The 27,137-nt window shown below is 36.7% G+C and overlaps 1 protein-coding gene across 9 annotated transcripts; it reads left to right on the forward strand.

The window, feature by feature from the left end:
• The first annotated feature begins 235 nt into the window (after window positions 1–235).
• LOC106169803 (one cut domain family member 2) lies at window positions 236–26,909 on the forward strand. 9 transcript variants are annotated; one of them, XM_086995179.1, is made up of 5 exons: window positions 2,756–2,899; window positions 3,042–4,007; window positions 20,356–20,427; window positions 22,103–22,151; window positions 22,748–22,960. In XM_086995179.1, exons 1-5 carry the CDS (start codon window positions 2,815–2,817, stop codon window positions 22,785–22,787), a joined length of 1,212 nt encoding a protein of 403 aa, XP_086851305.1. In that variant the 5' UTR covers window positions 2,756–2,814; the 3' UTR covers window positions 22,788–22,960. The 9 variants fall into 9 exon arrangements, with proteins under 9 accessions (XP_013404875.1, XP_086851305.1, XP_086851296.1 ...); XM_086995170.1 differs by having other exon boundaries at window positions 2,757–2,899; window positions 3,042–4,016; XM_013549421.2 differs by lacking the exons at window positions 2,756–2,899; window positions 22,103–22,151 and adding an exon at window positions 236–445 and having other exon boundaries at window positions 3,042–4,016; window positions 22,748–26,909.
• Window positions 26,910–27,137: the final 228 nt, after the last annotated feature.

Below are 27,137 nucleotides of genomic sequence, written 5' to 3' on the forward strand. Positions count from 1 at the left end.
AATTTGCTCATTTGACCGCATTATAGATTTCTATAAAACGGCCTCGGTCATATCCGACAAATATTTCTAGTCGCTGTCATTATACGTATTACGTTTTGTAGGCTACCGAAATAAAGAACGCTTCAAGGCAAAGGCATCGATGGAATTAATCCCTCTGCGGCTTCATTTTGGACTATCTGTATTATATGTAATTCTAATATAGTATTGTATGGCCAAATATTTACAGAAGTCCCATGGGTCGATATCCACGATTTATACAAAGCTGGTGGTTCGTCATGAACGTCAATTGTTCTGGCTCATGGGCATCCAAACAAACGCCGTCATTTGCTGCCGTATAAATGGAAAGTTTCACAAAAGCGACCAAGTGTGCACACTAACTCCGAGGATTCATAACATCAACTTGTGTGTGTCTAAAAGGAATCTCATGTCATGCGGCGATATATGGGTAAGTATTACGCTATTTTTACATGTAGCCATTTATTTCCTAGTAATTTTTCATTGCTTCGTAGGACAATTTACAATTATGTCCCATTCTTGCCATTTCTATAGTGCACTTCTTTTCTTAAGAACTTTTGGTGTTAACGTCGTAAAATACGCAGCGACGAAAGATAATTAACGACAAGCTTCAAAGGTAGTTGCTACTTTATTTTAGCACTGCCTGCTAGAGTGATCCATTCAATATTGACTTTGATGTTTTGATATCACCAACGGAATGCACACATTGATAAGAGATGAAATTTAGAACATTTTTCAAATTCATTTTTGAAGGCTTATTTGCACGGGGTATATTGAGGATCTAGGTGCTAATATTCCATTCACTCGTCAAATAGTTTAGTAATGCTATTTTAGATATTAAGATATTTCCTTTAAATTCATTTTAGAAGTTTGTCGGTTAAAAAGTATTTGAACGATTTTTTAGATACAGCTACAATATTTAAACTACGTTTTGAAATACACGATAAAAATGCAGACAACTAGTATGGCAATATAATAACCCATTCTTGGTGAGAGAAATTTTTGTTTGCATTTGCTATCTTAAACAAATAAGACTTTAAGAGCAATAATTAAATTTACCTCGGTTAAACACGCGTTCAAACCACATGGGCCGATCTATCTCCGTTAGCTGCCAAGCAGTCTAGAAGATGGTCCCAAAAATGGCATCTTAGCTAAAAAATATTTGCTCATTTCCCGTGAAAGCCATTTTATCTTGCTGTATTAAAATAAATTTTAAAACTCCGATTAAAACTGGGACTTGATATTGTACTCTGTATGGAGTAAAATGTTTGTCTGTTTTAATGATTAATCGAAGTCAGAGGTGTTCCCCTTCCCAGAAGGAATTCATATGTCAGTTCTTAAGATTTGAACTACTTGTTCTTACACATATAGAATTCTGAGGGATATCAATAAAGAGGTGAAATTTTCTGAACATGGGTTTTTAAGAAAACGTGGTCAAAATCTTGAACCTAAGACCCGTATGCGTAATTTTTAAAGCCGAAACACCGTAAGAATTTAACGGAACGTCGTATGTTTCGCTAGACATGTGTGTATAATATTGTAATGATTAATCGAATCTGAGGATCCGATTCCGATATCAAAGTGTTAGAGTATCTATATCGTCCTTGCTTAATGCTCACCGAGAGACAGTCAGAAAACATCACTTTTATAATCGGTCGGTAAACGAAAAAAGAAAAAAAGAAAGAAAGAATAGTTCTTACTTGCGTACGTTGTTTTTTGATCGTTTCTTAAAACTCTTTCTGGAATTGAGAGTGCTGGCTTCATTTGGGTTTGCCTTCGATTCTGCTCGTCTGTAAAACACCCTTGTTGCAGGTTGAAAGAAGTCCGGCGTAAGAAGACGTCATTTACTTTTTAAAACTTTATTTGTTCATATATAATGAGAAAGATAATTCTTGGAAAATAAGACGCGGTGGATATACTTCTTACGGTCTCTCAAATTCTAATTTAACAAACTTTAAACGGATTCGCTTTCTGAGAAGCTGTAGAATCGTTCACATCCCAACTTTCTTTCTCTTTAAACAAAAGATGCAAGATGGGCAGCGGTGTTTTTGATACCCCTCAAAATGTTTCTTTATTACTTCGGAATTTTGCGGCACCGTTAGACAGCAATAAATAAACACGCGACTTGAATCATGTTACGTGTAAATTATATTTGTACTCTGGAGTTAATAAGGATTTAACACAAGCAACCGTATTAAGCGTTTTATCAACAGAAGGCACGCAGCAAAGCAACTTATCCTACTTTGTGCATTGTTCTTCAGGCCGCAGACTTTGAAGTTCATTGTCTCTTTCATATTTTCTACTTCACAAGAAGGTAAAACTATTTCATTCCTTTATCAGTTGATATCAAAAATACTTTATTAGGCGAACGAAAATATTGTCACGAGACTAATCTATTTAGAAAATACACACACACATAGACACATAATAATTATGCGCAAGTTTAACTGCCACCACAGTAACATTAATATTTACATACCAAATTAATTCGCGTGCCGTCGAAATTAGCATGTAATCCCAACTTTACCCAATTTCCACATAATGTGGCGCATCCTGGCATGCATTATTAAAGATACTGCGTTCATGTTAATGAACTGGCGTTCTTGGTTTTCTGGGGTAATATTTTGTCAAATTCCAATGCCGGCCTGTCAGCCCCCTCCCCCTTTAATTATGTGACAGAGCAATTGGCGTGATAATTGGTAAGCGTGCCCATTGAATGTAATAGCCCATCGCACAAAAGAGATTAACAAAGCCTGCGGGCAGCCCAAAGCCTCTGAACTTGGAGAGAAACAATGAAAGATGCCGGATATGCGCAAACAAAACCTGCGCAGAGGCAGGTGCGCGAAAGAACAGCTGTCTAAACAAGAAAAGCTTCAACATGGAGGTTGGCCATTGAGAGATTGTTTCTGCAGAAACCGCTCAGACAGGACAATATCTAAACTCAGACAGGTTGAAATTCGTGGTGACGGGTAACTGGGCCTGGTATTTTGGGTGGTGTGAATAATCCAATCGCTGTTTTTTTCTAGGAATGACGATGGAGAGCATGGGGGAACTCCACGATCAAACGCTGACAGACTCTGGCGTCGGGTCCCCTGCCGGCAGTCACGACCTGATGAGCCCAGATCTGTCTCCTTCGATCTCGAGGAACGGAGGACTTGCCGTCAGTGTTGCAAGCATGATCGACAGTCACGAATTCAGATCACAAATGCCGGAATCAGCTACTTACCAGACTCTGAACACTGTTAACGGCCGCATGAGCCCGAATTACAACAATAGCTACGCCACCCTCACACCTCTACAGCCACTACCACCGATATCTACTGTGTCAGATAAATTTTCACGGGAAGCACATACACCAAGCGTAAGTGGAAGTTTTACTCTCATGCAGAACAATGGTTATGGAATTGACATGAACGGTTACCGTTCTGACAAACCGCTGAGCATGTCCAGTATGAATATGGGGCCATCACTGGGAGCCTCCAGTCCCATGTCCATGGCCATGATGAACACTTCTGGATTCCCAAATTATGGTATACAAGAACCATACCAAGCTCAGTATGCCAAACCTGAACCACGAATGTCAATGTCCCCCAATGGGTATGACCCCTACACAGGCTTGCCTCACCAGATAGGGAGACTGCAATCTCCTAGCCCAATGATCAATGGTCTACATTCAACACACTCTCCCCATGGGCTATCTGTAATGAAGGAACGCTCGGGTCTTGATTCCAAATCATCGAATAGTCAAGAATTAGAAGAGATCAACACAAAAGAGCTAGCCCAAAGAATCAGCAGTGAATTAAAGCGATACAGCATACCTCAGGCAGTGTTCGCACAGCGGGTTCTATGTCGTAGTCAGGGGACTCTGAGTGACCTCCTTCGCAATCCCAAGCCCTGGAGCAAGCTGAAGTCAGGGCGGGAAACCTTTCGGCGCATGTGGAAGTGGCTTCAAGAACCCGAATTTCAACGCATGTCAGCACTGCGATTGGCAGGTGGGTTGTGTAAGTGTACAGTGCTTTATTACTTTCTTATTTCCTTTGTCTAAGATAGTGTGAATTATGGATAATATTTGACTTAATACAAAGTATATATTTGGAACATTTTCATTGTAACACTAAAGACAAAGTATCTTTTTAAAATTGTAACAATTGTCATTGGAAATTTACCTTAGTGACCCAAGCAGCTGTGATTTGTGTGCAAGTAGAGTGATATGGCTCTTAGCTGTGTCAACTAATGACAGGTGGTCAATATGAGTTATCATCAAATTGGTCTGTGTAACTGCACTTGCTGATAGCCATATCAACATTGCTCTTTGTAATGGGTCATGTACAGTGTGTATTACATCTAATCCGTGTTTTACTTGTATTGGTAATAATTGTGACTTTAATTTCAGAGGAGACCCATGCTATTGCAATACTTAAAGATGTGTTTATGTGTATACGTGTGTGTGTTGGTGGAAAAATGACTGTCCCAGAAGATAACAAATTTGCTTTTGATTCTACCTCTGCCTGGCAGTGTAGTAATTCATTCTGAGGAATGATTTGTGCTGAGAATGAATGTCCTTGTTGTATGCCCTTGCGTTGATTGTAATTTATTCACCATCTCTTTCTGACAGATCTGGCATTTATTTCTTGGAATGATGTATGTAAATTAGACCCTAGGTCTGCCTTGTGCCATGTCCTACAGCTCTGCAGTTTTCCTCTAACTACTTGACATTCATGACTCCATTCACCCAGAACTAAATGTAATTTTCACCGCATCACGTCTTCATTGCAAGGTTTATATTTAATTTTCACCAATATGAATTACTGTAATGCATTTTACTATTTGTAGGACAAATAGCTCTGTGATTATTTTATTGGTAGTAACATGGAAATAATCTCCTTCGAGTTTTTCTTGGGATAGATGCGTCTGTGGTTTTATTCCTGCCTTGATTGCTTTTGTTTAGTTTTACGCATAGTCTCAGCTGTTGTACAGAAATTCACTTTGATATTCATGAGCTTTGGGCTGATAATATGACCCATTCAATCTCATTTCTGAGAGTCACAACTGATTCTCTAAGAACTCAAGTCCTCCTTTTCCTGTTCTTAATTCATCAACTGTTTCCATGAAGACTGCATATTTCTATAATAAGATTGTAAGGCAGTCATTGTTTGTTGGGAGCAGATATTTCATGGAGTGTTTGTAAAGAAGAACAATGTGGTTAGGTAGAACAAAAACGCTGCTGTCATGATCCACCATTAGTTAAATTGAAAGCAGTTAATGCTATGTCTAGGTTTGGTTGGTCAAGTATCTCATGGGCGTTGTGTTGTACTAAATAAATGATCACACTTCAGTTATAGCTGTGGGAATAAAATTGAGGAATATTTTCTCATTTGTGTGGTATTCACACTGACAGTGTGACAGCTCATTAATTTGTACTGTCCTCAGCATCATTTCTTCCTGGCATAGACTATAAGTAAATTGCTAGGAAGATGTGTTATTAAGGATCAGTGGTCACAGCAGAAGTAAAGATTGCCAGGACAGCTCTTCTAACCAAAATCTTCACCTTTGTGTGAAGTGAGGTTGATATTCAGAATTTGATATGGAAAGGTGAAATATGAAGACCCAAGAGATAAGTTTTAATTCGTCTCTGCACCGAATGAAAGTATATGAAACCCACAAAAAGCTACATAATACCACCTATGACATTTTTCAACAGATTTCTCATAACATCATTGAATTATGCTTTATTCATCATGAATACACTTGTTTTCTTAGAATAGAACAAATTGTATATATACATTATAGAAACACATTGAAAGGATTCAAAATTTGATAAGATTTTGCACTTGTCTTTATCCATTTCTTTGTATTACTGTTGGATGAACATTTTAAAAGACTGTAATTTTGCTTAAAGAAAATGAAAGCATTACTCGCAAAAGAACAAGTTGGTTTAAGAAAAAGAAAAAAAGCATTTTTATATCTCCATGTGAATAGCAAGCTGTTCTTTAAGAAAAAGACAACAAATGGTATCTTCTCATGTAAAAACAAATCCTAGCTGATTCATTCCTTTTTGAAGATCAGCAAAGTAATAGCCACGTTCATATTGCTCTTGCTTACAATATAACTCGTGCTTCCTGAAGCCAAGCAAAGTGCATAATTTTCCAGGATTTTTGAGTGCCGTCTTTAGAAATGTCTAATGTTAAAGGCAAAACCAGAATTGAATAGTAGCAGTAGAGTTGAAGCAACATCAAGGTTTAAGAGTTTGTTGGTACAGTGAATATGTTTTCAAATACAAAATGTCATTTACTGACCAACTGATGGTGAAAATCTCAATTTCCGTTCAGTGCGAATTTAGAAAATTACCTAAGCATGCCCAAGTCATTGTCTGCGTGGCTTAAATACCTATGTCTATTTGTTCCACTAATTGCAGGGGATTACGTCTTCCAGCGCTCAACTCCTTGCTGGCAGATTACGGGGGTAATAGTCTTAGCTAAATAATGAGGACCACTAAACAGTTTAAAAGAATGGGATTTGTCCAGAGAAATTCTGAACACATTAACTCACAACAGCTCAATAAAAAGACTAACAGTTGGATGAATTATGGAAAATTCTATTTACTTTAGTCTGGTTTATGTCAGACAGAACTCAGAATGTTGTTCCTCCACTCTAATGCTATATGGCTCAGTGAGAGAAAAGCAAGTGATGCATGCACCGACAATTTTATTGTCACCGGTGTTTGATAGATAACACCAGTACATGGAAACAGTATAATGTTAAAACCTTTGATTCTGATCTTTGAAAGCACATTTGTGCATTTGGGGAGATAAAGGCTAGAATTTCTCTGCTCTGAAAATAAATTCTTAATTAACGTACTCTCCATTTTTCATGTTGGCCATGCAAGCTCTGGGACTCTGTGTTAATTATCTGGCATTGGCAATTGCATGCTGAACATGAAATTTAATAAATCAGGTTATTTGGTTATAGCATCCACTGTAGCTTGCATAGCAGGTAAACATCAGGGATGACTGCTTTCCTTAGCAACTGCTTCGTTTGCCCAAGATTATATCCAGTGTTGAAGGAAAGATATGGCCACAAATAAAAAAGTTAGTCAGCAATGGGCTAAAGTCTACCATTCCATGATTAAGTCCAATCAGCCAGAGATAAGTGTTCCTTGATTGGGTACTACAGGGCAATTCTATCAATGGTGGTCACAGCATAGGCAGCATATGGCTATGCCAGAGTAATTGCCTATCTAAGGTAATACCGGCCTCTTTGTCACCTGTCCTTCTTTGTCCACCAGTTAGTGCCACCAACCTGCAGCTATTAGGTTGTCAACTGTTACCCTCATCTGAAGCAGACAGACAGACAGCCTCATGAATAGTGACATTATATACATATATATATATATATATATATATATATATATATATACCCTCATTCCTTTCTCACATTTGTACATTATAGATAAGTAAACGAATCACATACATATGGTTATTTTTGTGATTTTTTGAAAGCTGTTGGTATTAAGTATTTGATTGGTACTGTGAAAGTATTTTACACGATGCTGTAAATGCCTTTTTAGGTTCTGGGCAGTTGAAGTTTGTCATCTATGGAAAATAACTAAATTAAGCGTTCCTTTGTCAAAGTTCAGTCTTTTAATATAGAACGGCTTGGACAGATTGCTTCTTTAAGACCTAAGTTGGCACAATATGTTACCATTCTAGTGGAATTGGAAATCCCTTGATGATTAAAAATGTGCACGGTTAATTAGATATGCGCTTCATCAGTAGGTAAATTGCATGTCCTTGCTGCTATTTCTTTATTACATATTTATGAAATACATGAAAGAATTGTGTCTTCTTATCTCCCAGTCTCAGTACATGTTGTTTTTATTGACATCTCAAGGTATTTCCCAGTTTATTGTGAAATCAATATGATTACATTGCTTACCATTCTAGGACAAGGATTCCCCTCAATTTCACAATCTTTATTGGATTTTCCTTCATGTTTGGGGTTAGTTCAACTTTGATCAGGTTGCCAGTGCAAACAGAGAGATCGGCAGATCTAGGTGCATTGACAAGGTGTTAAACTGTCTGGGAGGCTGGGATTGCTCACAGAGGGGGAGGTACAGGGCAATTAGGGGTGAAAGCTCAAAAAGTGTTGATTTTTTCAAGGATTTGGGCAAGTCAGACTAGTGGAAGATGTTTGCTGAAGGAAGATTCCTCTAGCATATTCCTCTAATATCCCAAGGGAGGCGGGTAATGGTATTTCATCTGGACTTGGCTACCAGAATTACACCTTGCTAATTTCACACCCTCTGTTGCTCATGTTGCTTTGCAGGAGGAAGAAAATTACTTCCAGCTTAGCTAATGTTGTCCCTTTGGTGCATGGGTTAAATTTAGAGTAACATTTTGTGCATCTTAAAAAGTTTATTTCACCCAACAGTCAGGCTGGGTGGTTTTGTCTTGTGTTTTTCATGCTGTCGTGATAATATGTGTAATTCCCCTTGTGTTGCATTTCCCTAGCTACCCTCATAGTTATCTGTGATAAAGTGTTTTTCAGGATGTCAAAGTATTGATAACACCAAATTAGATGACACAGGTTTCTAGGTTTCACAGGCATTGAAATCTTGATCAGCCCCAAGAACATGCTTTCAGTCGGTCAAGTATGATATAGGCCAGGTCAGATTAAAAACATGTCTTTCCTGCATGACTATATAAAATATCCCAATTTGGCCTTTATCAAAGTGATGTGTGTTTATCTTTTGATTAATATGGAATGGATAGGGATTGGGTGTTATTAATATATGATCTAAAAAAGATGTTATGGCCACTGCTTGCAGATTAATTAAGACAGGTCTGCACACTAGCCCCTCATCTTGTGATTCTGTAATCCAGCAGTTGCTGTGGCTCAACTTCTTGGGCTGCTAGAAAACTCTTAATAAAAGTGTCTCTCCTTCATTCATTGCAGTTGACATACTGCAGTGTTGCATTGAGAGAGTTCAACATATAACTGGGGAGGATTTTGTGCACACAAGAATGTATATGCATTATCATGATCAAGGACTGAAGCACAGAAGTCTAATCCAACCCTTCATCTTTCTAGAATCTGGTTGTAATTAACTTAGAAATCCCTTGGCTCTCAGAGGCAGCATTGTGTTGAAGATAGACAAGAGCACAGAAGGTCAGCCACTAGGGGCGTAGAAATTTACAGCCGCATCTTCAGCTGCCTAGGAAAGAAATTGCATTATATTTATCTGGGAACTGCCATTTCTCTGTCATCTGAGGAGCACAAGTTTCAAATAAATGGCACTTGCCATTTTGGTTAAAAGTAATTATCCTCTTGTCACTAAAACCACCCCCTTTTTTAAAAAAAAGTGTCCACTGTAACAGACAACTTGCCAGAGATATAATGGAACAAAAACATCAGATAAAACTGAAATGAGTTGGTCAAATACTGAAGAACTGTTGGGGGAATAAGACATAAATATACTTCTTCATCACAATCATGTATAAATACTGTTAGGTTAATTGCACTCACTCAAAGTTATTACACTAGGTCGCACCAAACAAAGGATCTCAATTCTTTGTCCTCGCTATAATATGAAAGAGAACCATAAAAGGGGTGTTTTGTATGGCAGTGAGGAATATGAAAGTGGGGTTCCCAGTATAACGTTCCCAATATAATGTCAACCTGAAGGATGTGTGTGTTGAAAATTCACTTCACAGATTAGCAGTGCTATGATTAAAAATTAATGTTTCATAATTTCCCTGGATAATATTTCTAAATAACAATCATATTGAAAATTATAAGACGTTTGGTTTATGCTAAGATCAACCTTTTTATCAAGCAGTGATGTATAAAGCAATTAATTATACCAAATAAATGCAATATGAAATTGACAGACTGCATATCCTTTTTGATATGAAAAACTGATTTTCATGTTTTTTCATATTCATTCCAATATTACAATTTGATATATTACAGATTTATCGTTTCACCAGAGTTCTTCTTGAGTGACATCTTTTCCCAGAATATAAAATAAGTCACTCTGTGTCAAGGATCTGCTAACAACAACAAAAAAAAAATACTTGTCTATACATTTGGTTGTAAATGGAACTTAACCAAAATAAAAGCTTTAAAACCTTAGGTTTTGCGTCCACATTAAACTGAGACCCTAACATTTATCATTTCTATGGATCATAGACCATAAATTGATCTAGGAATTATTTCCATAACCACCCACATGTTCAGCATATCCACTCTAGTAGCTACAGCCCTGTTTCAAGCAATATTAATAACCATCTCTCTGGGGCAGGTTTATCTTGCTCAACTGCCCTATTTCAGGATAATCTGCATGTGCATTCGCCATGTTCCAGCTCCCCTTGCCAAGAGAAGAACTGGTTGAACATGTTTAACTTCTGTGATATAATGAACCCTAGTGGGATTCTACACACATGGTGTTGGGTTTGTACACTGTATTGTATGTACATGATGAGGAAAAGTTGTTTGTGGTGGCAGAAGTGCGTACCTTGTGTGCTTTCTGTATTGCAGCAATGAGAAATGTTGGAGTGCAAAACTGCCCAAGATATAGAGAAAGGACAATATTTACTCCTCTGGGAGAGAGTTGATTCTTTCTGGAAGACTTAGAAAATGAAAATAAATAGAGAATATTCTGCTCTCTAGGGACCTCTGCATGGAAACTATATTCATTGTGTCATTCTAAATTTATATATAATGACTTTTAAAATACTCAAACTGAATAGTCTTGAACAAGAGCAAGCAAAAAAAAAAAAGGATGTCTGATAGGAATAAGGGTCATGAAATGTCACATGATATGAGTGTGGAAGATTAATTGGAGTTTTTGATGAGAGGATTTGTGGGCCAGGCCAGGATCGGAAGATGCGTTTGCATGTTTGGTAGAGAATTTTATTACAGCTTCTTGGCATCCAGTACAATTCCCTGTCAGGCAACCTTGGATTTCCCAGTAATCACCCTTAATTTGATGAAAATTGCATCTAATTATTGCCATGGTAACCAGTTTTCATTCATAAGAAACAAGGGGGTGATGATGAAGTGGCCATGTTTTGACATGATTTGATAGAGATGGAATCCATTATTAATGACAACATCTCTGTGAAAAAGTCCCCGAGTTGGAACAGTACTTATAATAATACTTCACACAGAACAACCTTGATGACATCTGCGCCAATCTCCTCTAGGCTTCCACCCTATACAGAGGAGAACAAAACATGTACATTAACTAAGCAAACATTCCCAATTACACACTCAGCTCGCTTATTTTGTGTTGAAACTCTGAAATCTGAAACACAAATCATATTCAATTTAGACTGGTTTCCTGGTTTGTAAACAATTACTTATTGTGTTTGGTGAAAGGTAATGTTTCTGTGTTTTCCATTGTCTAATGACTGCAAAGATGAACTCCAAGCAGACAAAGTAAGAGAAAATAGAACATTTGTGTAGTTGCCAAGCAGCATTTTACTGTAACTATGAAACCTTTTAGAGGCAATTGCTCATTGTGATTTAACTACAGAGAAATGAATGTCCCTGCTAAAATTGTATCTAGAGACTAGAACAGGGAGGGGGGAATGTTTAATTTATAATGGTGTATATTCTTATTCTAAAAAAATAAAACCTTTAAATGTGGAGAGAGGCTAAATTTGGAAAATTTACTTTGGTTTCTTAAACTTAGGTCAGTTTTATGAATTTTAGTATGACTGGTAAACTTCTCCCATATACTCTTGTCCTGAAATCAAGCTTTTTTTTTCTTTGAGCCCAAATTAGATCATTCTGTTACAAGTACACAGATAAATTCTCTTGTTAGCTTTTTAATACATGCATATCTTTTGCTGTGATGTGAAATGACAGTCTTGTCTTATTGGCTTCCCCAGAGAAACTCACAGATGTGGTGTAAAAACATGAAGTCTGCAACTTACTTGATGTGTTGTGGTACATGTTTTACTCAATGGAAAGCAGTCTTCCCAGTGAATGCAGTTAATACCTTGAAGTTATATTACGTCCACTCTCTGTAACTGGACACCCTTAGTGCTTGATCAGTTTTTAATTTAATGGATTTTTTTCCTAACATTCATCAGATATATTTTTGATATTCTGATAAGTTAGATTTATATGGTCTGGTTATGATTACATTCATGGTATTAGATGCTCATTTGTGATGGATCAGTTATACTCTACATTACTTAAAAGATAGGAATCCATTCTCTTGCGCAATAAATGTAATAGTAAACGTCTTTTTTCGCATAGCAGAAAACAGTGAAAGGGTGCTATGCATCCCCTGTTTTCCTTGTCAAGTATAATTATTCTCCAAAGTTTGATTGATATTGGTGAGAAAGGGAGCTGAAATTGTAGAGTTCTGCAACTAGGCATAATTGCACTGAAGATGGAACCATCTCTAACGTATGTGTTATGTTGGCTCATCACCACATAACAGATCATTGTCCTGTTATTAAATTATATATGAGCATGTATATGCGAGTAACACCTTGGTGAATCCTTTCCAATATAAATTGATGTAGTAATGATAATTTGTCTCTCTTGTGAGACTTTTGGCAGCCATGGAATCAGCACAACTCTAGGCAAGAGTGCAAGCACATTTGTCATTGACACTGACAACTTGGTAATGAATTGCTCAAGTGAAACAATTACATCAAAATGCACAGGCTACAAAGACCTGTGTTCATAAGCAATTATTTCTGTGGGAAATCAAACCTTCACTTACTTTCCCCAGGAACAGAATGTTTGTCTTTATTGGGTGAGTTTCTTTTCCCCTGCCTTGAGTTACATCAAACATAGTTATTTTAAGTATTGTTAGATTTGGACACGTGCGTCATGGTCTCTTGTGAAGCCTCTGTATGACTTTGTGCATGGAGGAAGTAATGCAATTAGTGTATATTACTGTTAATGGGAGAAAGTTTGCCTGCTTTTCTCAGATGATCATTAACTCTATTCATAACCTTTAATGGATGAGGTACACAATGGATTCATAGAGATATGGTCTGAATAGGCCGAATCACCCAGAATTCACAGTGATCCAAGTAGCCTAGTGAAAGCAGAATGAAATTTTCGTGTATGTCAGCATGAATGAATAATCAGCCTAACTCCCAAGCCAGGACATTTTCATCATCTGCGCTGCTTCACATAGGCCTTTATGCCTTGGGCTGCCAGCCACCCAGCAGCATTACTTGGTTAATTACATTTCATCTCCAGCTTGTCAGCACACATTTAGATCAGGAATTACTGGCTGAAAGCCTTAGACAAAAAACTACACATTTTCTACATGTCTGTATTTTATCATATTAATCTGTAATGCTTGTAAAAGTTATGGCAAATTTTAGGAACATCTTTTGCAGGAAATTGTTCTGTATTTGTATATCTTTTTTAGCGATTTGCAGACCTTTTTTCAGGGTCTTGGACAAATATTATCTATTTTGATCTAAAGAATGACTGGCCCCACATCTTGTTAAATCAGGCTTGACAATATATTTTTTGCATGAGGCATTCTGATTAAATACTCAGATTCAATCTTTGATTTGTGTACAGCTTTAAAAAGACAGATTGTTGTTCTGTACAAAATTATGAAGATTACCAATCATAGAAAACAAAAAAGCATTACTAGCTATTGTTATTTTCATTTGTAAGGCATTTCAAACTGCTTTGATGTTTTACTGAAACCCACAATACTTAATAGGATTTTTGGATGTAAAAATACCTTTATCCATTCAGAAACTCTTTTGAATTTTTTCAGCTGAATTTTTTTCTTTTTTTCTGAATTGATGCCACATTAATAGGTTTTTTTTTCTGAGTTGAATGAGTGAAACATTTAACAGGGCATTGTAGCACCACTGAACAGACAGTATCAGTAGCCTCAGCCAATTGATCTCAATATCAATACCAATTTAGGAAAAATGAAAACAAACAAACAAAGGTCCCAGTCTTTTGGTTTATCAGTCTAAACGTACACTGCCTCTGGTCCTGCTGCAATGAAGCAGATGTAATTGATTCACTCAGTTGAGATATTGATGATCAACTTTGTCCTCACTTCAGGCAGAGCTGGTGGATTACCCCTTCTTCCTGAGAGCTGCAACAACTGTTCCGTGTCTCCCTGAAATTACAGGGGGAATTATCCATAGGCATGTCAACGTAGAACTTAAAATTCACAAACCAGATGATGATTAAGCATTGATTTTATTGAAAGATCTGGTCCCACAAATAGATGATGAGTAGGGCCCCAGCATTAGTAGCTAAGAGCTGAACTTAGGCTTCGTTCACATGCAATGTCTATTTTCTATTTTCTATTGTCTATTTTCGGTATGTCTTATGATCACAGTCTGTGCACTGAATATCCCGCGGCGTAATTACTGGCAGCGCGAGCCAGTTACTATAAGTTACTATAAGTAACTGGCTCGCGCTGCCAATAATTACGCGGCGGGATATTCAGTGCACAGACCGTGATCATAAGACATACCGAAAATAGAAAATAGAAAATAGAAAATAGACATTGCATGTGAATGAAGCCTTATTTGATGGTCTCTGTAGCCAGTGAAGCAGCTGCTTTTAAGGCAGCGCTTACATCCAATGTTATATTTCTGTGCAGCTGTGTATAAGAAATAGCTGTGAGACAATTTTCAATCTTCAGTACGTGGTCACTACATGGCAGTTTTCACCTTTGTAACATCTTGCTCATTGGAAAACCTTTTTTTGCCACTTCTGTTCCTATTAATTTAGTTCAAGATAATTAAGACAGCATTCAATTGCTTTCGTTTCTTTTCTTTTCTCTTGGGCATAAAATGATTAAAAATATTTATGATGGTGGAGAAATGTTACTGGAAATTTCTTTGGCCTTCCATGAAAATACATTTGTACACAAGCAGATTTTTAGGAAAATGGTTGAAGATCATGCCTGATGTGGCATCTTAGTTAAGACTCCAAGATCTTTTAAGCAAATTATCACAACTCTGCTGGAACTAATGTAGCCATCTAAAACATTTTGAACAGTTTCATGGTTGATTAAAAAGGCATGGAAGCATGCCTCAATTTCTGTAGCTTGATGAGTAAAAGACTGTACAAAAGAATGAAGGTTAAATTAAATTGTCAAAATTTGAATTTGTGATAAAATGTAAGCCCCAAAAATTATTTTTTATGATAATGTGACTTTATGGAAAAGTTCAAACTTTCAAATTACAGGAGATAACTTATTTTTGATAAAGCATATTGTCATTAATGTTAGTTTTTATGCTTGAGTGTCTTGAGTCTGTCTAAGAGTTCACAATTTTTAGGAATTTAGACAAGAACAAAAAGCACAATTCCATAAATATCTGTCCACAACTTAACACCTTGTGCTCAACATACCAGAAGAAAACCCATTGTTTGCATTCATTCCAAAAGAAAATTCTCCAAAATGTATATCATAAAATATTGATGACTTTATTGTTCATTAAGTACAACAAGGTCTCTTTACAAATAATGAAAAATATTATTCACGATTTCATAACAAAGACTTCAAACAAAGTCACCTTTCCCCCTTGCGCTAGCAACTGCATTGTTTCATGCAAGCAATTAAAAGAGATCAGTGGTTTTCCATATGTTCTGCTTGAATAGTCTCCGCAAATGAGGTGATAAATTATTAATGTCCAAAATAATACCTTCTACACGGCGTAGACCCTCTTTTAAATGAGAATTAAATTACGTGTGCTTGCCCATACAAACATTAAGCTGCTTGGTCAACACTGCCACAAGCCTGTGTTGACTGAGGCAATAGTACAACAATTGCCAAATGCGCGTGGCAGTAATTAAAGCTTGACAACAAAAGCCACTTGGCACGGGCCCTGGCAGCCATTTTTAAATGCTCTTCAGAGCAATGGCTCTGAGATAAAAGTGAGTGCATGACAGCATGCGTCAGTAAGTAAAATTGCTGCCTTTTTCTCACCAGTTTTCAAAGCTGTAAACCTTAGACTGTAGATAAAAGGTTCTTCTAAAAATAAAGAAGTCAGAGGCCTTACTGGTTTTGAAAGTGTGGTTTGTGTGTATGGAACTAGCATAGAAACTAGTGCAGTCAGTTGTAAAAAAAGCCTCGTAGCCCTTTCTCCCTTGAAGCAGTCAATCTCTGCTGCATTGATTCGTAGCAAAAACTCAGTGTGATACAGTTAACTAAAACAAACCTTGATAACGATCAATGTCAAGATTGCATTTTAATTAACATCCTCATAAGGCTAAATAAGGTAGAGGAAAGCATGATCAATGTGCACTGTAGAATGATTTCCAATAATTTGTATAAAAGTGCCGGAGTAACAGGTAGATCACCAATAATATGACATTGACCATGAAAGTGAGAGTGTGGAACTATTGTCTAATGTAGCAGTTTGATGATTAGATAGTGTTGCATGTCAGAGCGGTATTAATTAAATATTGAGGTTTTGATTGAGTGAAGGCAAGCTAGTAGTAAAGTCACACTAAATGAAATGTCTGTCCCCATTGATCAGACTCCCAGAGCTCTTCAAGAGGGAATTTGAAAATCATTAAAACATACATGTATTTGCTGTAAATCACATGTCTCTACTTAGCAATTGATTCACAAGGTTATGGCCAAAGAAGAGGGAAAATTAATTGATAAAGTGTTTAATTGTTGATGATTGTATTGCTGCTGTGCTTCAAGTTACTTCCTTAAATGTCTGGCTTGCTGGGAGTAAAACTGCAGCTTGGAAAAGGCTTTAAATGCTGGTGATGTGTGGTTAAAGCGGCTTGGGAAAGCCCCAACATGTTGTAGCTTGACAAGGCAGACTATTTACTTTGTATGATTGCTTTTCATTGTCCAATCCTCCTCTGGCAAACATGCATTTAACATGAAGCAGTATTGTTTTCCCAAAGAGTCATAAAGAAAATACTGAAATATTTATTAGATGGTTCGCAAGCAAGTTTCACAGTTCCATGCCTTGGCACAGTTGTACCTGATGTGGGAGGAGAGAGAGAGCTCAAGAAGCAGGGGTTGATTCTGGTGAAGGCTCTTATGGCAATTATCTGCAGGCCCTCAACAAAAGCAGTCCAGCAATGCCATTGTTGTTGGCTCTCCAATAACAACATTTGCTCGAAACAGTTGGCTCAGAGAGAACAAACAGTGCCAAGTGTTTTTTGTATGCGAGAAGACGTGACTAAAAGCTTGCTTTCAACTTGTCTTCCCACTAAAGGAAGACTAGCTGTTTACTTTCCCTGTAACGATAGCTTTGTGTACATTTACTCTCCTCTTCCAAACAGCATCCTCCTCATTTGCATTTGCATGGAACTGAACTTGAAACAATACTTCTCTCTCAACGTGATAGAGAAAGCAAACAAGACTGCCTAAATTGCAGTTTTGTTGTCAACTGTTGTTTTAGGCTTGCTTTGGTTTGAAGGAAATTAATGTATTAACCCTCCAGCTAGCAGAAGTGAAGCATAAAGGAGTATTTACTGTTCAGAGTAATGTAGTTGTTGATTCTGAGGAACAAGTGCAAGTGCAACTAAAAGCAGACATTTTGTTAGGCGGCAGATGGTGGACACATGATTACCTGTCTCATATATATGATGTGCATGTACTGTAATCAGCTTTCTTTTCTGAAGATTGTTTTAACGCCTGAATGTAAAAGCCCCATATACATAGCTGTGGTGTTGAAAATTAAGTGTGTACTTTTCATTAAAGAAAATGGTGTCAATAGTCTTAAAAAACCCCAAAACAACTTACAGACTCAATTTTTATAAGTAATGGAGCATTTCTTTTTTGTTTCCAAAGTAATTTTACCCAAAGGGAAAAAGAAAGAAATTTGAGATATTCATAACTAAAGCTATGACATTTAATTTCCCCAATTTTCCCATTCCTAGTACAATCTCAATCCCTGAAGGCTACTAGGTCTGTTCATTTTGACTTCTTTTCTGGATTCAAGAATAAAAGACAAGTGAATAGGTATTTATGGCAATTCAAAGGTATATTTCAAATAACATGTATCTTTGCTTACACACTGCCTGTTAAAGCCCTAATGGCAGAAAGAATATGCATATTTCCCTTTTTAATACGTGCTGAAGACGAGGATTTTAATTACCAATATGAAGGAATACTCATGTGGCTGAAAGGGAGGCATATCCATATATTGATGGGAAATGGAAAAATCAAAGTTGTGAAAGAACTTTGCGTAACAGCGGTTTGAAAACTGCACATTTTCAATAATGTTGACCTGACAAAGCTCATTTAGTTAGATCAACAAAATATTGAGTGATATTTCAGTCTTAGGGACAGGAGCATTTTATTGATAATTGTATTGATAATTAAAGCTGGTCATTTGGGGAAACTGGGGGCAGTAGGATGGAGTCTGGCTTGCCATCCAACCAAATACATTATATTATAGTGTTTTTGGTCACTGGGGAAAACAATTAAAGTATGGCATGCAAGCTGTAAATGTAACATAATATGATAAAAAGAAGCGGGTGCGATTTCTTAATAACAATCAACTGTGACAACTGCAAATTATGATATTTTTTGCAAATTTATTGACTTGTTTGTCCGTGGGGCATTTTCGTGAGAAAATAATGACAAGAAAGAATACTGAAGTGGTATAATTACAAATTAACTATCCCAGGTATGTTGGTGTGTGTTTGTGAAGCTATTCGGCCCTGTTTTCCACATGGTAACACTTAATGTTTGTGAAATAATTTGGAAACAATGGCAGGTGCTCCCTTCAAGGTGTTCTGAACAAGATCAACTATTGATTCTTGCCAGGTCCACCAGATCAGCTATTACATCTGTACAGACAGTCAAATCTATAAATCTATACCAAGATGAAAAGACACAAAACTTAGAAGGAAGAAACAATAGAGTGGTATCACATAGCCTGATAAATTATTCAATCATTAAATTCCTCCACAATATAGGCAGGTGGGTTGGAAATGTGAGTCTTTGACAAAGGCTGTGACTAAAATTGTTTGTACTGTTCCAATGTAATGTGAAATATAATGGGCAGTTTACCCCTTCTCGTTCAAGAAAGGAACAAATTAATTATAATGCAAACGGAATAATGATATGTTCTTTCTATTTACAGATGACATGCATTTTTAATGGGGCAGATTTGAAAAGACTGTGTTGGCTTGTGTTGTAATTGCCATGATCCTCAGCTGCAGCTGCATTGAAGTACAAGGCAGAAAATTCTCAGGCCTAATTTATTGTTTCAACAAGAGTGAAATTGAGTTTTGTGTTTGCTGTATAAATATGAAGTATCGCCAGCATGTAGTGACGGGTCACCATCAATTCACTGCCGCTGCAGTTTAGCCATGGAAATTGGCAAGGGGGAGGATAAGACTGTGGCAATGATGAATTTTCTCTTGCTTTTGCAGTCCTCGTCTGCTCAGACAATTAGATTAAAAAATAATGAATATCCCAACATTACCTTTTGGGATGTCAATTTGGCAAGTTGCTAAGCAACCCAAATAATTCATTTTCATCGTCGACCTCAGGAGAAGTGAAGTGTTAAATTCAAGAAAATTGCAAAGCATCAGTGAAGAGCAGACTTGTTCTTTGCCCTTTCCTTGTCTTTTGTTTTCCAAAGTTCATCCTAGTCCTGATTTAATAAAAGCTTTTGCATCCTATCATTTTTACTAATCAAGACCGGTCTGCTTTGACACCTAACTAGTCTGACAGTGGTAATGAAAGGGTTTGATGGGCATCATAAACTTCCTACCAGCTGATTTTGCATTTGAGTAGGCTGGATGTAATGACCCTGTCATAGGACCTCGTCCCAAAGTGTCACAAAGTGATTATGAAAATGCAAAGTTAATGAATAAGCTGAGAGTATCTGCCATGCACAGGGCAGAGAACTGTCATCCTCGTCTCGGCTCTCCCCGAGTACAGGGCAACATCCGATTAAACTGATTATTATTTCATCAGTGAGCTAATTTTATCCACTCTTGAACATAGTTAACTTTTAAATTGTTAATGATTGAATGACAGGCAATTAATACTGGCTTGACCTGTGTTGCCTTGTTTGTTATGCATCAACACACAAAGTGAAACTGACTTTTCAGAAGATACTGACATGATTTTCATCTATATGCCCAATGTCTTTTGTTTGTCCTCAAGTTTGTATTTCATTTCAGTTCTCTAGTATTTTTCTTAAGATACTACTTATATTTTCATTGTTATTATTACCTGTATACTGCTTTGAAATGTTGTCTTTGTATTTTCACCAAATTTTTTGTATTATTATTGCTTTTATTTCAGTCAGTGTTGCTCTTAGTTATTACATCTGTTTTTATTATTTTTCGTCTCTCAAACTATTTTATTTTGCTTCCTTCCTTTAGGCCCCATGATTGAAAATGATGATCACGACTCTGAGTCTTCATCAAAAGACAGCAAACCCAAAAGAAGCACCGGTATGTTGTACAACCAAAAATTAATAATTACTAACCTTACTAGTAGTACTAATTTGCAATTATTTTAGTAACATCAGCTGCATGCTTATTTAGATTTAGAGTTTTATGCTGGTTTGCTTTTTTATTTCCTGAAGTAGATGACAAACTAACAGAATTGAAAAGTAACCTCCAGCAAGGTTTGCTGTAGATAAACCTAATAAGTGGCTGGAGTGCAAACTGTTGGCCTTGCAAGCCAGATGGGCACCGGGCCGGATGTTCTTTAAATATACTCACAAGATTCTCACTTTAGACCATAGAAAGTTTAGAAGATGATTGAAGTGCTCTCCTTGGTGGAGGAGTTTCAATAATTACTGTGGATTGATGGGAAAAGCACTGTGATAATCCCATCTTGGGGACAGGTGTGGGGAGGCATTAGTGAGATTACAATGCAATTATGCATATATGTGTATGGTAATGCAGGAGCTGTGGCTTACTGCAGTGAACAGAACCTGACACTCTCTGTCCTATATTATATTATTTATTGCTTAAAATTAGTAAATTAACTGTCAGTTGATGGCTGGTTTATATAAACATTTTTATCATAGATATAACATGAACATCAAATATGCATGCTGTATTCATTGATATTATGTAATTATGGATATATTTATATTTATATGTGTTGTTATAGCGAACTGCATGTGTATGGCAGTAGTAATGGTGGTGGTTGGGTAGGTGGTGGTTATAGGATTGTAATCAAGTGGACTGCACTGACAGGCATGCCATCTGTCAGTTCTGAATATGCAGATTCATTCTATCTTTGCCTATTCATTATCTGCAGGAAGCTGACTTTACAAGCTTTATGGTGGTTTTTTTACCGCATTGTAATATGAATTCATAACCCCTTCAACAGACCAAGCAAGGTTTCTTTTTTACGGATCTAAAGGGAATAAGGATCCAGTAATTTCTATTATACTTCCAAGTTAATAGTTCTGTATGTTTTTCTCAATGGCTTATATTTTTATGGTTATCTCTAGTTTCTCCTGTTGTAATCTTTTATTTCTGTGATCCATGCACTTGGCTGTGGTAACCATTGGTATTTCTTAGAACAAGTGACTGGGTCATGATGAATGAGTTCAAAAATATCCAAAGGTTTCAGTGTGAATTCATATAACTCAGTAGTGTAGTGTGCAGCCATCATAACATGTGATTAGAAGTTTTAGTTATTTCTCAGAGAAAGTTAGGTGACAAAAACTTGACACCACTCTGAAAAAAACTTTCATCGGGTTTATTGCTTCCATTATTGCATGATAACACGGGTGTGTGGGTGCATGCAAGGTGTGTGTGTGACATGAGACGGCATACATGATAATTAACGCAGAGTTATTGACAAGGTGTGAACTCACTAATCTCACTTTCTATTTCTGAGGAACAGCTCTTACTTCAACTAATCTTGCTCTCTTGAAGACATGCAAAGAAGGGATAAGTAAAATGGATATTTTCCTTGGCGCCAAACGGAAAAGATTTCAATTCTATTGCAAGAAAATATGAATTTCTTGCAAATTTTACCTGCAGACCAATTATTTTCCCATGAAATTACCTTAACTTCTTAATTGGTGTGACTTTAAATGAAATGAAAAAGAAAAATCAATCATCTGTTTCCACTACAGTTTCTCACTTTTCTGTTTGTGTTTAGTGACATCGTCTGGCCACTCAAAAGGTGTGACAAAACGAAGACCTAACCGGTATTGTACTCTTCCCTTCCTGATAAAGGGCTGTTCCAGAAAATGTGACTCCATGTGATTGATCAGTGGGCAAAATGTGGGATGGTTGGTCAGTCTGAGTTTGGCTCAAATCATATATTCCCAACTGACCAATCATTTTCACTGTTTGATAATTCCAAACGAATGACAGGTGTGTCGTATCGCACAACATTTCTGGTTTGTAAATGTAGAAATTGCTTCTGTCATTTAAAAGAATAACAGATTCGCCTTTTCTAGAACACCCTTACTTTGATAGGTAGACGTGCTTCAGCTGTGATTGAAACCGTTACTAACTTTATTAAATTACTTACAATTCTTGGGTGCTCTGTTCTAGCTCTGCATTGCTAACTTCCTAAACTCTTGTCATTTACAAACCAGAAATGTTCAGTTTCAGTTTCTATTGAATGTTCCCATAATGGGAGCTCTTGATTTTGTCTTTCATCATCTTATTGTGGAGTAAAAAAGCAACTACTCTGCTGTGTTTTGGGGATTTGAATTTTTGTCTTCTTTGAAGGCATATTTTTACCTACACACATTAAGATGAGCTGAGGTTTAATTCCTGTTCATTTTTATTCCAGCATGCAAGAGAAAAGAAGCAGAACAAGTGAGTCCTCCTGAGGACAGTAGAGCACCCAAGAAGCCACGTTTGGTATTTACAGATATTCAACGACGCACACTGCATGCAATATTCAAAGAGACTAAACGACCATCCAAGGAGATGCAAGCCACCATAGCACAGCAACTGGGTTTAGAGGTCACCACAGTAGCCAATTTCTTTATGAACGCACGGAGGCGGTCTCTGGACAAGTGGAAAGACGAGGAAGGAAATAGCCAACGTAGTTCAGCTGCACCTGCTGGCAGCAAGTGACTAGACGTGGACCTTGACTTTGACTAGTGATTACGATGTGGTCTTTAATTATATTTCCATAGAGGTATCATATCTCACTGCCAAATGCAGCAAATGAGGCTACATATGTGTACTAAAGTTGGCAGATATGTGGTCCATATTTATATATTTATTTGTCACAAGAAACTTGTGATCAGGGATTCTTTTTGATTAATCCCACAAGAACCCAACTTACTTTCATCATTATCTCTCTAATTCCTTAGATACTGAAAGCCTTTTGGCAACTTGTATTCATTCATTCCAACCTGCAGCATTTTATCTCAAACAATTCCATTTAGTTTCCAATAGAAATATCTCTAAAGTTAAGAACACTGGGGTCTAGTATGTCCATTGCACATAGTGGTCATTCCAGCTACTGGACATACAGACAGTTTTGTTAGTATTAATGTTTATTTTTGTTACATTCCATCCATAACTTATTTTCTATTTTGGCATTTTTGTCAAGCTATATAAGTCAATCAGTTGATTTTATTTTTATGTTCCCAGATATGTTTTTTATGGACTCAAAGTCTCTTAGATGATTTGGTATAATTTATGCAATACTGATAATCATATTTGAATAACTTAACTCTGAGGAACAAACTTAAATTATTGCCCAATACCCTTCAGGTCTAAGACCTGCTATTTATTATTACTGTTAAGAATTATTTTACTTTTTATCTGCCAGCAATGAAAGTTTGGGATTTCTCCCATTTCAACTCTTGTATGAGACACATACACACTGCTTTGAAAAAAAAAACACATTGGTATAGTCAGAGAGCACTTAGATTTTTACATTTTTATAGCATTTGTATAAATGGTTGTTCACTTTCTGTTGTGAAACTTGCATAATGACTACTTAACATTTTAGCTGTAGATATGTATCTGTGCTACATTTGAAGTAGCATATGGTAAATATAGATCACTGTATCAATCTTTCTGCACTGTTTGCATAAGAATGTCCCTCCAATTTTAAACAGTGTATGAAAAAATGAAAGGGGAGAGAAGGAAATGTGCAATATTAAACAATACACAATAGATCATAGTCAATATAGTATGTGGTTTACATACCCTAGATTTCTGTACTGTGATTGGTCAAAATTAGTCCATCTTCCTTCCATACATTGCTTGCAGTGGCAGATTCTTGTACAAAGTGTTTGATGGAGAACTTCCTGGCTGGAGCTAGAACCATTGTTATGTATATTAATCAGTATCATTGTTGCATTTATATTGTGTGTTATATTTGTGTCTTATAAAGTGTGTGCTGATGTTTCTTTTTAAAAATGACACTGACTTGCAGCTGTTAATCTGCCTGTAGACAACATTTTATATTTAGTTTTGTTTTCCAGTTTGTATTTATTGTTAGATGTGAGAACAATCAGTTTCTTTTATTAAATAAGAGTATTAATAACTTACACCACAGGAGTGGTAGCTCCATGAGTCACCAAAGATTTTCCCTGAAGTAGGCAGGAGATTATTTCAAAGTTCCACTATATCACGTCAACATCTAAACACTAATTTCTTCGAGCAATCTAGTCAGAGAAATATGTGCAGGGCTGCTCATTTATTTATTTTTGTCTTGCTGGAGATTTAGGAGGCACACTTTACTTGACAATAGCTTTTGTCACTATGCCATACCCTTGGGTGGTTGTGCTAGAGTCATTAATTGTTGGATGAAACTCCCAAGTCAAGAGGTTCATGAAGTACACAAGGAATATATTTGGCAATCATGTTTTAATTTTTCAATTGGAACAAAGAGTAAAAATCAAAGTAATTCAGAATTTAGTCACTATATGATAGTCACATTTACACATCTTAGAAGGGAGCTATGGCAAAATATACAAATGGTATGTGCAAGTCCAGTTTTAATACAGGGTATACTGTCAAAAGTGCATTATTTTAGTTTATAATTCAGCATTAACAAGCAAGGAATGAAAATGCCTGCATTTTCTTGGTTATTTTACAAAGTGCAGTTTATGGTTATGGCTTTTGCCTATTTGAGACATTAGTAATTTTGCAATTTTTAATAGAAATGATTTTATTCACTTAAACCAAAGGAGAATGGAGTTTTGATATTTTATCCCATTTTTTTCTTATATGTCATGTTTTAATGCCTCCATTTCAGCTTAATTGCCATCAGTAAGGGGAAGGTAGTCTGTAACTCGGGTTCAGGTTACTAGGTTTTTGCCACATTATTCCAAGGGGAAACAGAGACATGGTTATTTTTGGCATTCATCTGCAACACCTATCATGAATAATTAACAAGGTCTTCAAACAATACTGTAATGTCTATTCTGCCGGCACTGTACAAGTCTTGAATTGGAGCGTGCTCTGCTACTCTGGTTTCACAATTGTATTGTATTGTATTTATTTAGGAGAACAAAACAAATGGGGCCCAACTGAGACTACAAGTTTGTTGTACAGTATGTGTTGTGAATCAAAACTGTCATCGATGAAACTTTTTGTCTAGTTTTTCTGTATCACTGTATTATGATGACTGGTCTAAGTAAAGTCACAGCAAAGTGAAGGTTCTGATTTGCTTTCACTCTAGAGTGCTGCACGGTTGAAAGCTGGCACTTGTGCAGCAGTTGAAGTTGGCAGCCCATTTGTCAGCGCCAGATCAGAGCGTACCAGCACATCAATTATGAATGTTTTCTGTCCTGTTCATGAAGCCGGTTACTGTGGCAACTGCTGAAATGAGCACCTTGCTGGTGAAATGGCACTGTTACCGGGAGCGCTCTGTCCTGGCAATCTGCTCAGGTGGTACACAAAAGATAAGTGTAATCAAGCAGTAGCAAGGTGTTTGTGAAATATATATTAGGTTTATCTGAAATACAGCTGATCACCAAGTAAGGCTTTATCAGGAGACACTCCTACCTTTTTTTGTAGACAATGTCACCAAAGTTTTTCACTGGACTCGTCACAAAAGTAGTTGTAATATGATACCAGAAAGCATTGTTCACATGTGTCATCTCTTCCTATACAGAAGTTGTCCATGTTTCAGTATTTGCCTACATACCAGTTTCCATATGAAAAATATTACAGGGTCATATAAATTGATATTCTTTTGATCTTGCACTGCATCTTACTGGCAAATCTAAATAGGATGTTTAATGGTGTTCTCTACATGCTAGTGGCCAGCTTAAAAGGATCAAGCAAAATCTCAGCAGTGTTTTTTAGTCATTTGATCAAATTGAAAAAGGCAGCGTGCAGTCAAGGGCTAATAGGCTGAATATGTAATTATCTATAGACTTCATTCTGATCTCAAATTCCTGTGTGAAATTACAAGATCTGAGTCCATGCAGGCTGGTCACTAAATCACTTGAGGTCTCTTACTGTTTATGCGTATATACATGCATGTATGTATATATGTATGTACTTATTAGTTTAGAGCAGTGTAATTTAAACGTGGGTGTGTTGCCCAGAAAAAAATTGTAAAGAATGACAATATATTGCTATGTGGTGTTCATGTTTTATAATCAGTTTAATTAATTTATTGTGCAATATTTAATTTATTGAAATTCGAGTCAGAAGATAAAAAGTCAAATCAGGTTAAAATCTGACGTGCAATTTTTGTGTCATAATATTATTGACAATGTAGCAAACATCAGTGTGTTATTATGTTGACGTAGAGCTGTTATTTTTTAGAAGTTTTTGCTGCATATAAGAGCTTTGGCTGTTGGTATAGAATGGACAAATTATAATAAAAATGTGTTTCACACTCCCAGAAATAGAGTAGACTTACAGTACATTTGCCCTGTGCAATCATGGATGTTAAATTTCAGAGTCATATTATGCAAATACTAGAATGATATGTATTATATTGTGAATTAAAAAGAGCAATGAGAGCAGTACGCTATATTGTGTTTGTATTACACACTCATCCCATTAACTCACTCTGTTGACATTTAATATGGCCACAACTTGATTACGGATGGGAATGGCAAGATTTCCAGCTACTAGAATCCTTAATGCTTCTGTTATCGTGCCTTGAATCACGCCCACAACATACGTGTAAACGGGGAGTCGAAAAAGGGCGAGGGGAGGGGGGGCGGGGTAAAATGTAGCACCGTATTGCGCTT

This window comes from Lingula anatina, chromosome 1, assembly GCF_051362555.1.
Source record: "Lingula anatina isolate TDL-2025a chromosome 1, LinAna3.0, whole genome shotgun sequence".
Lineage (NCBI taxonomy): Eukaryota > Metazoa > Brachiopoda > Lingulata > Lingulida > Lingulidae > Lingula > Lingula anatina.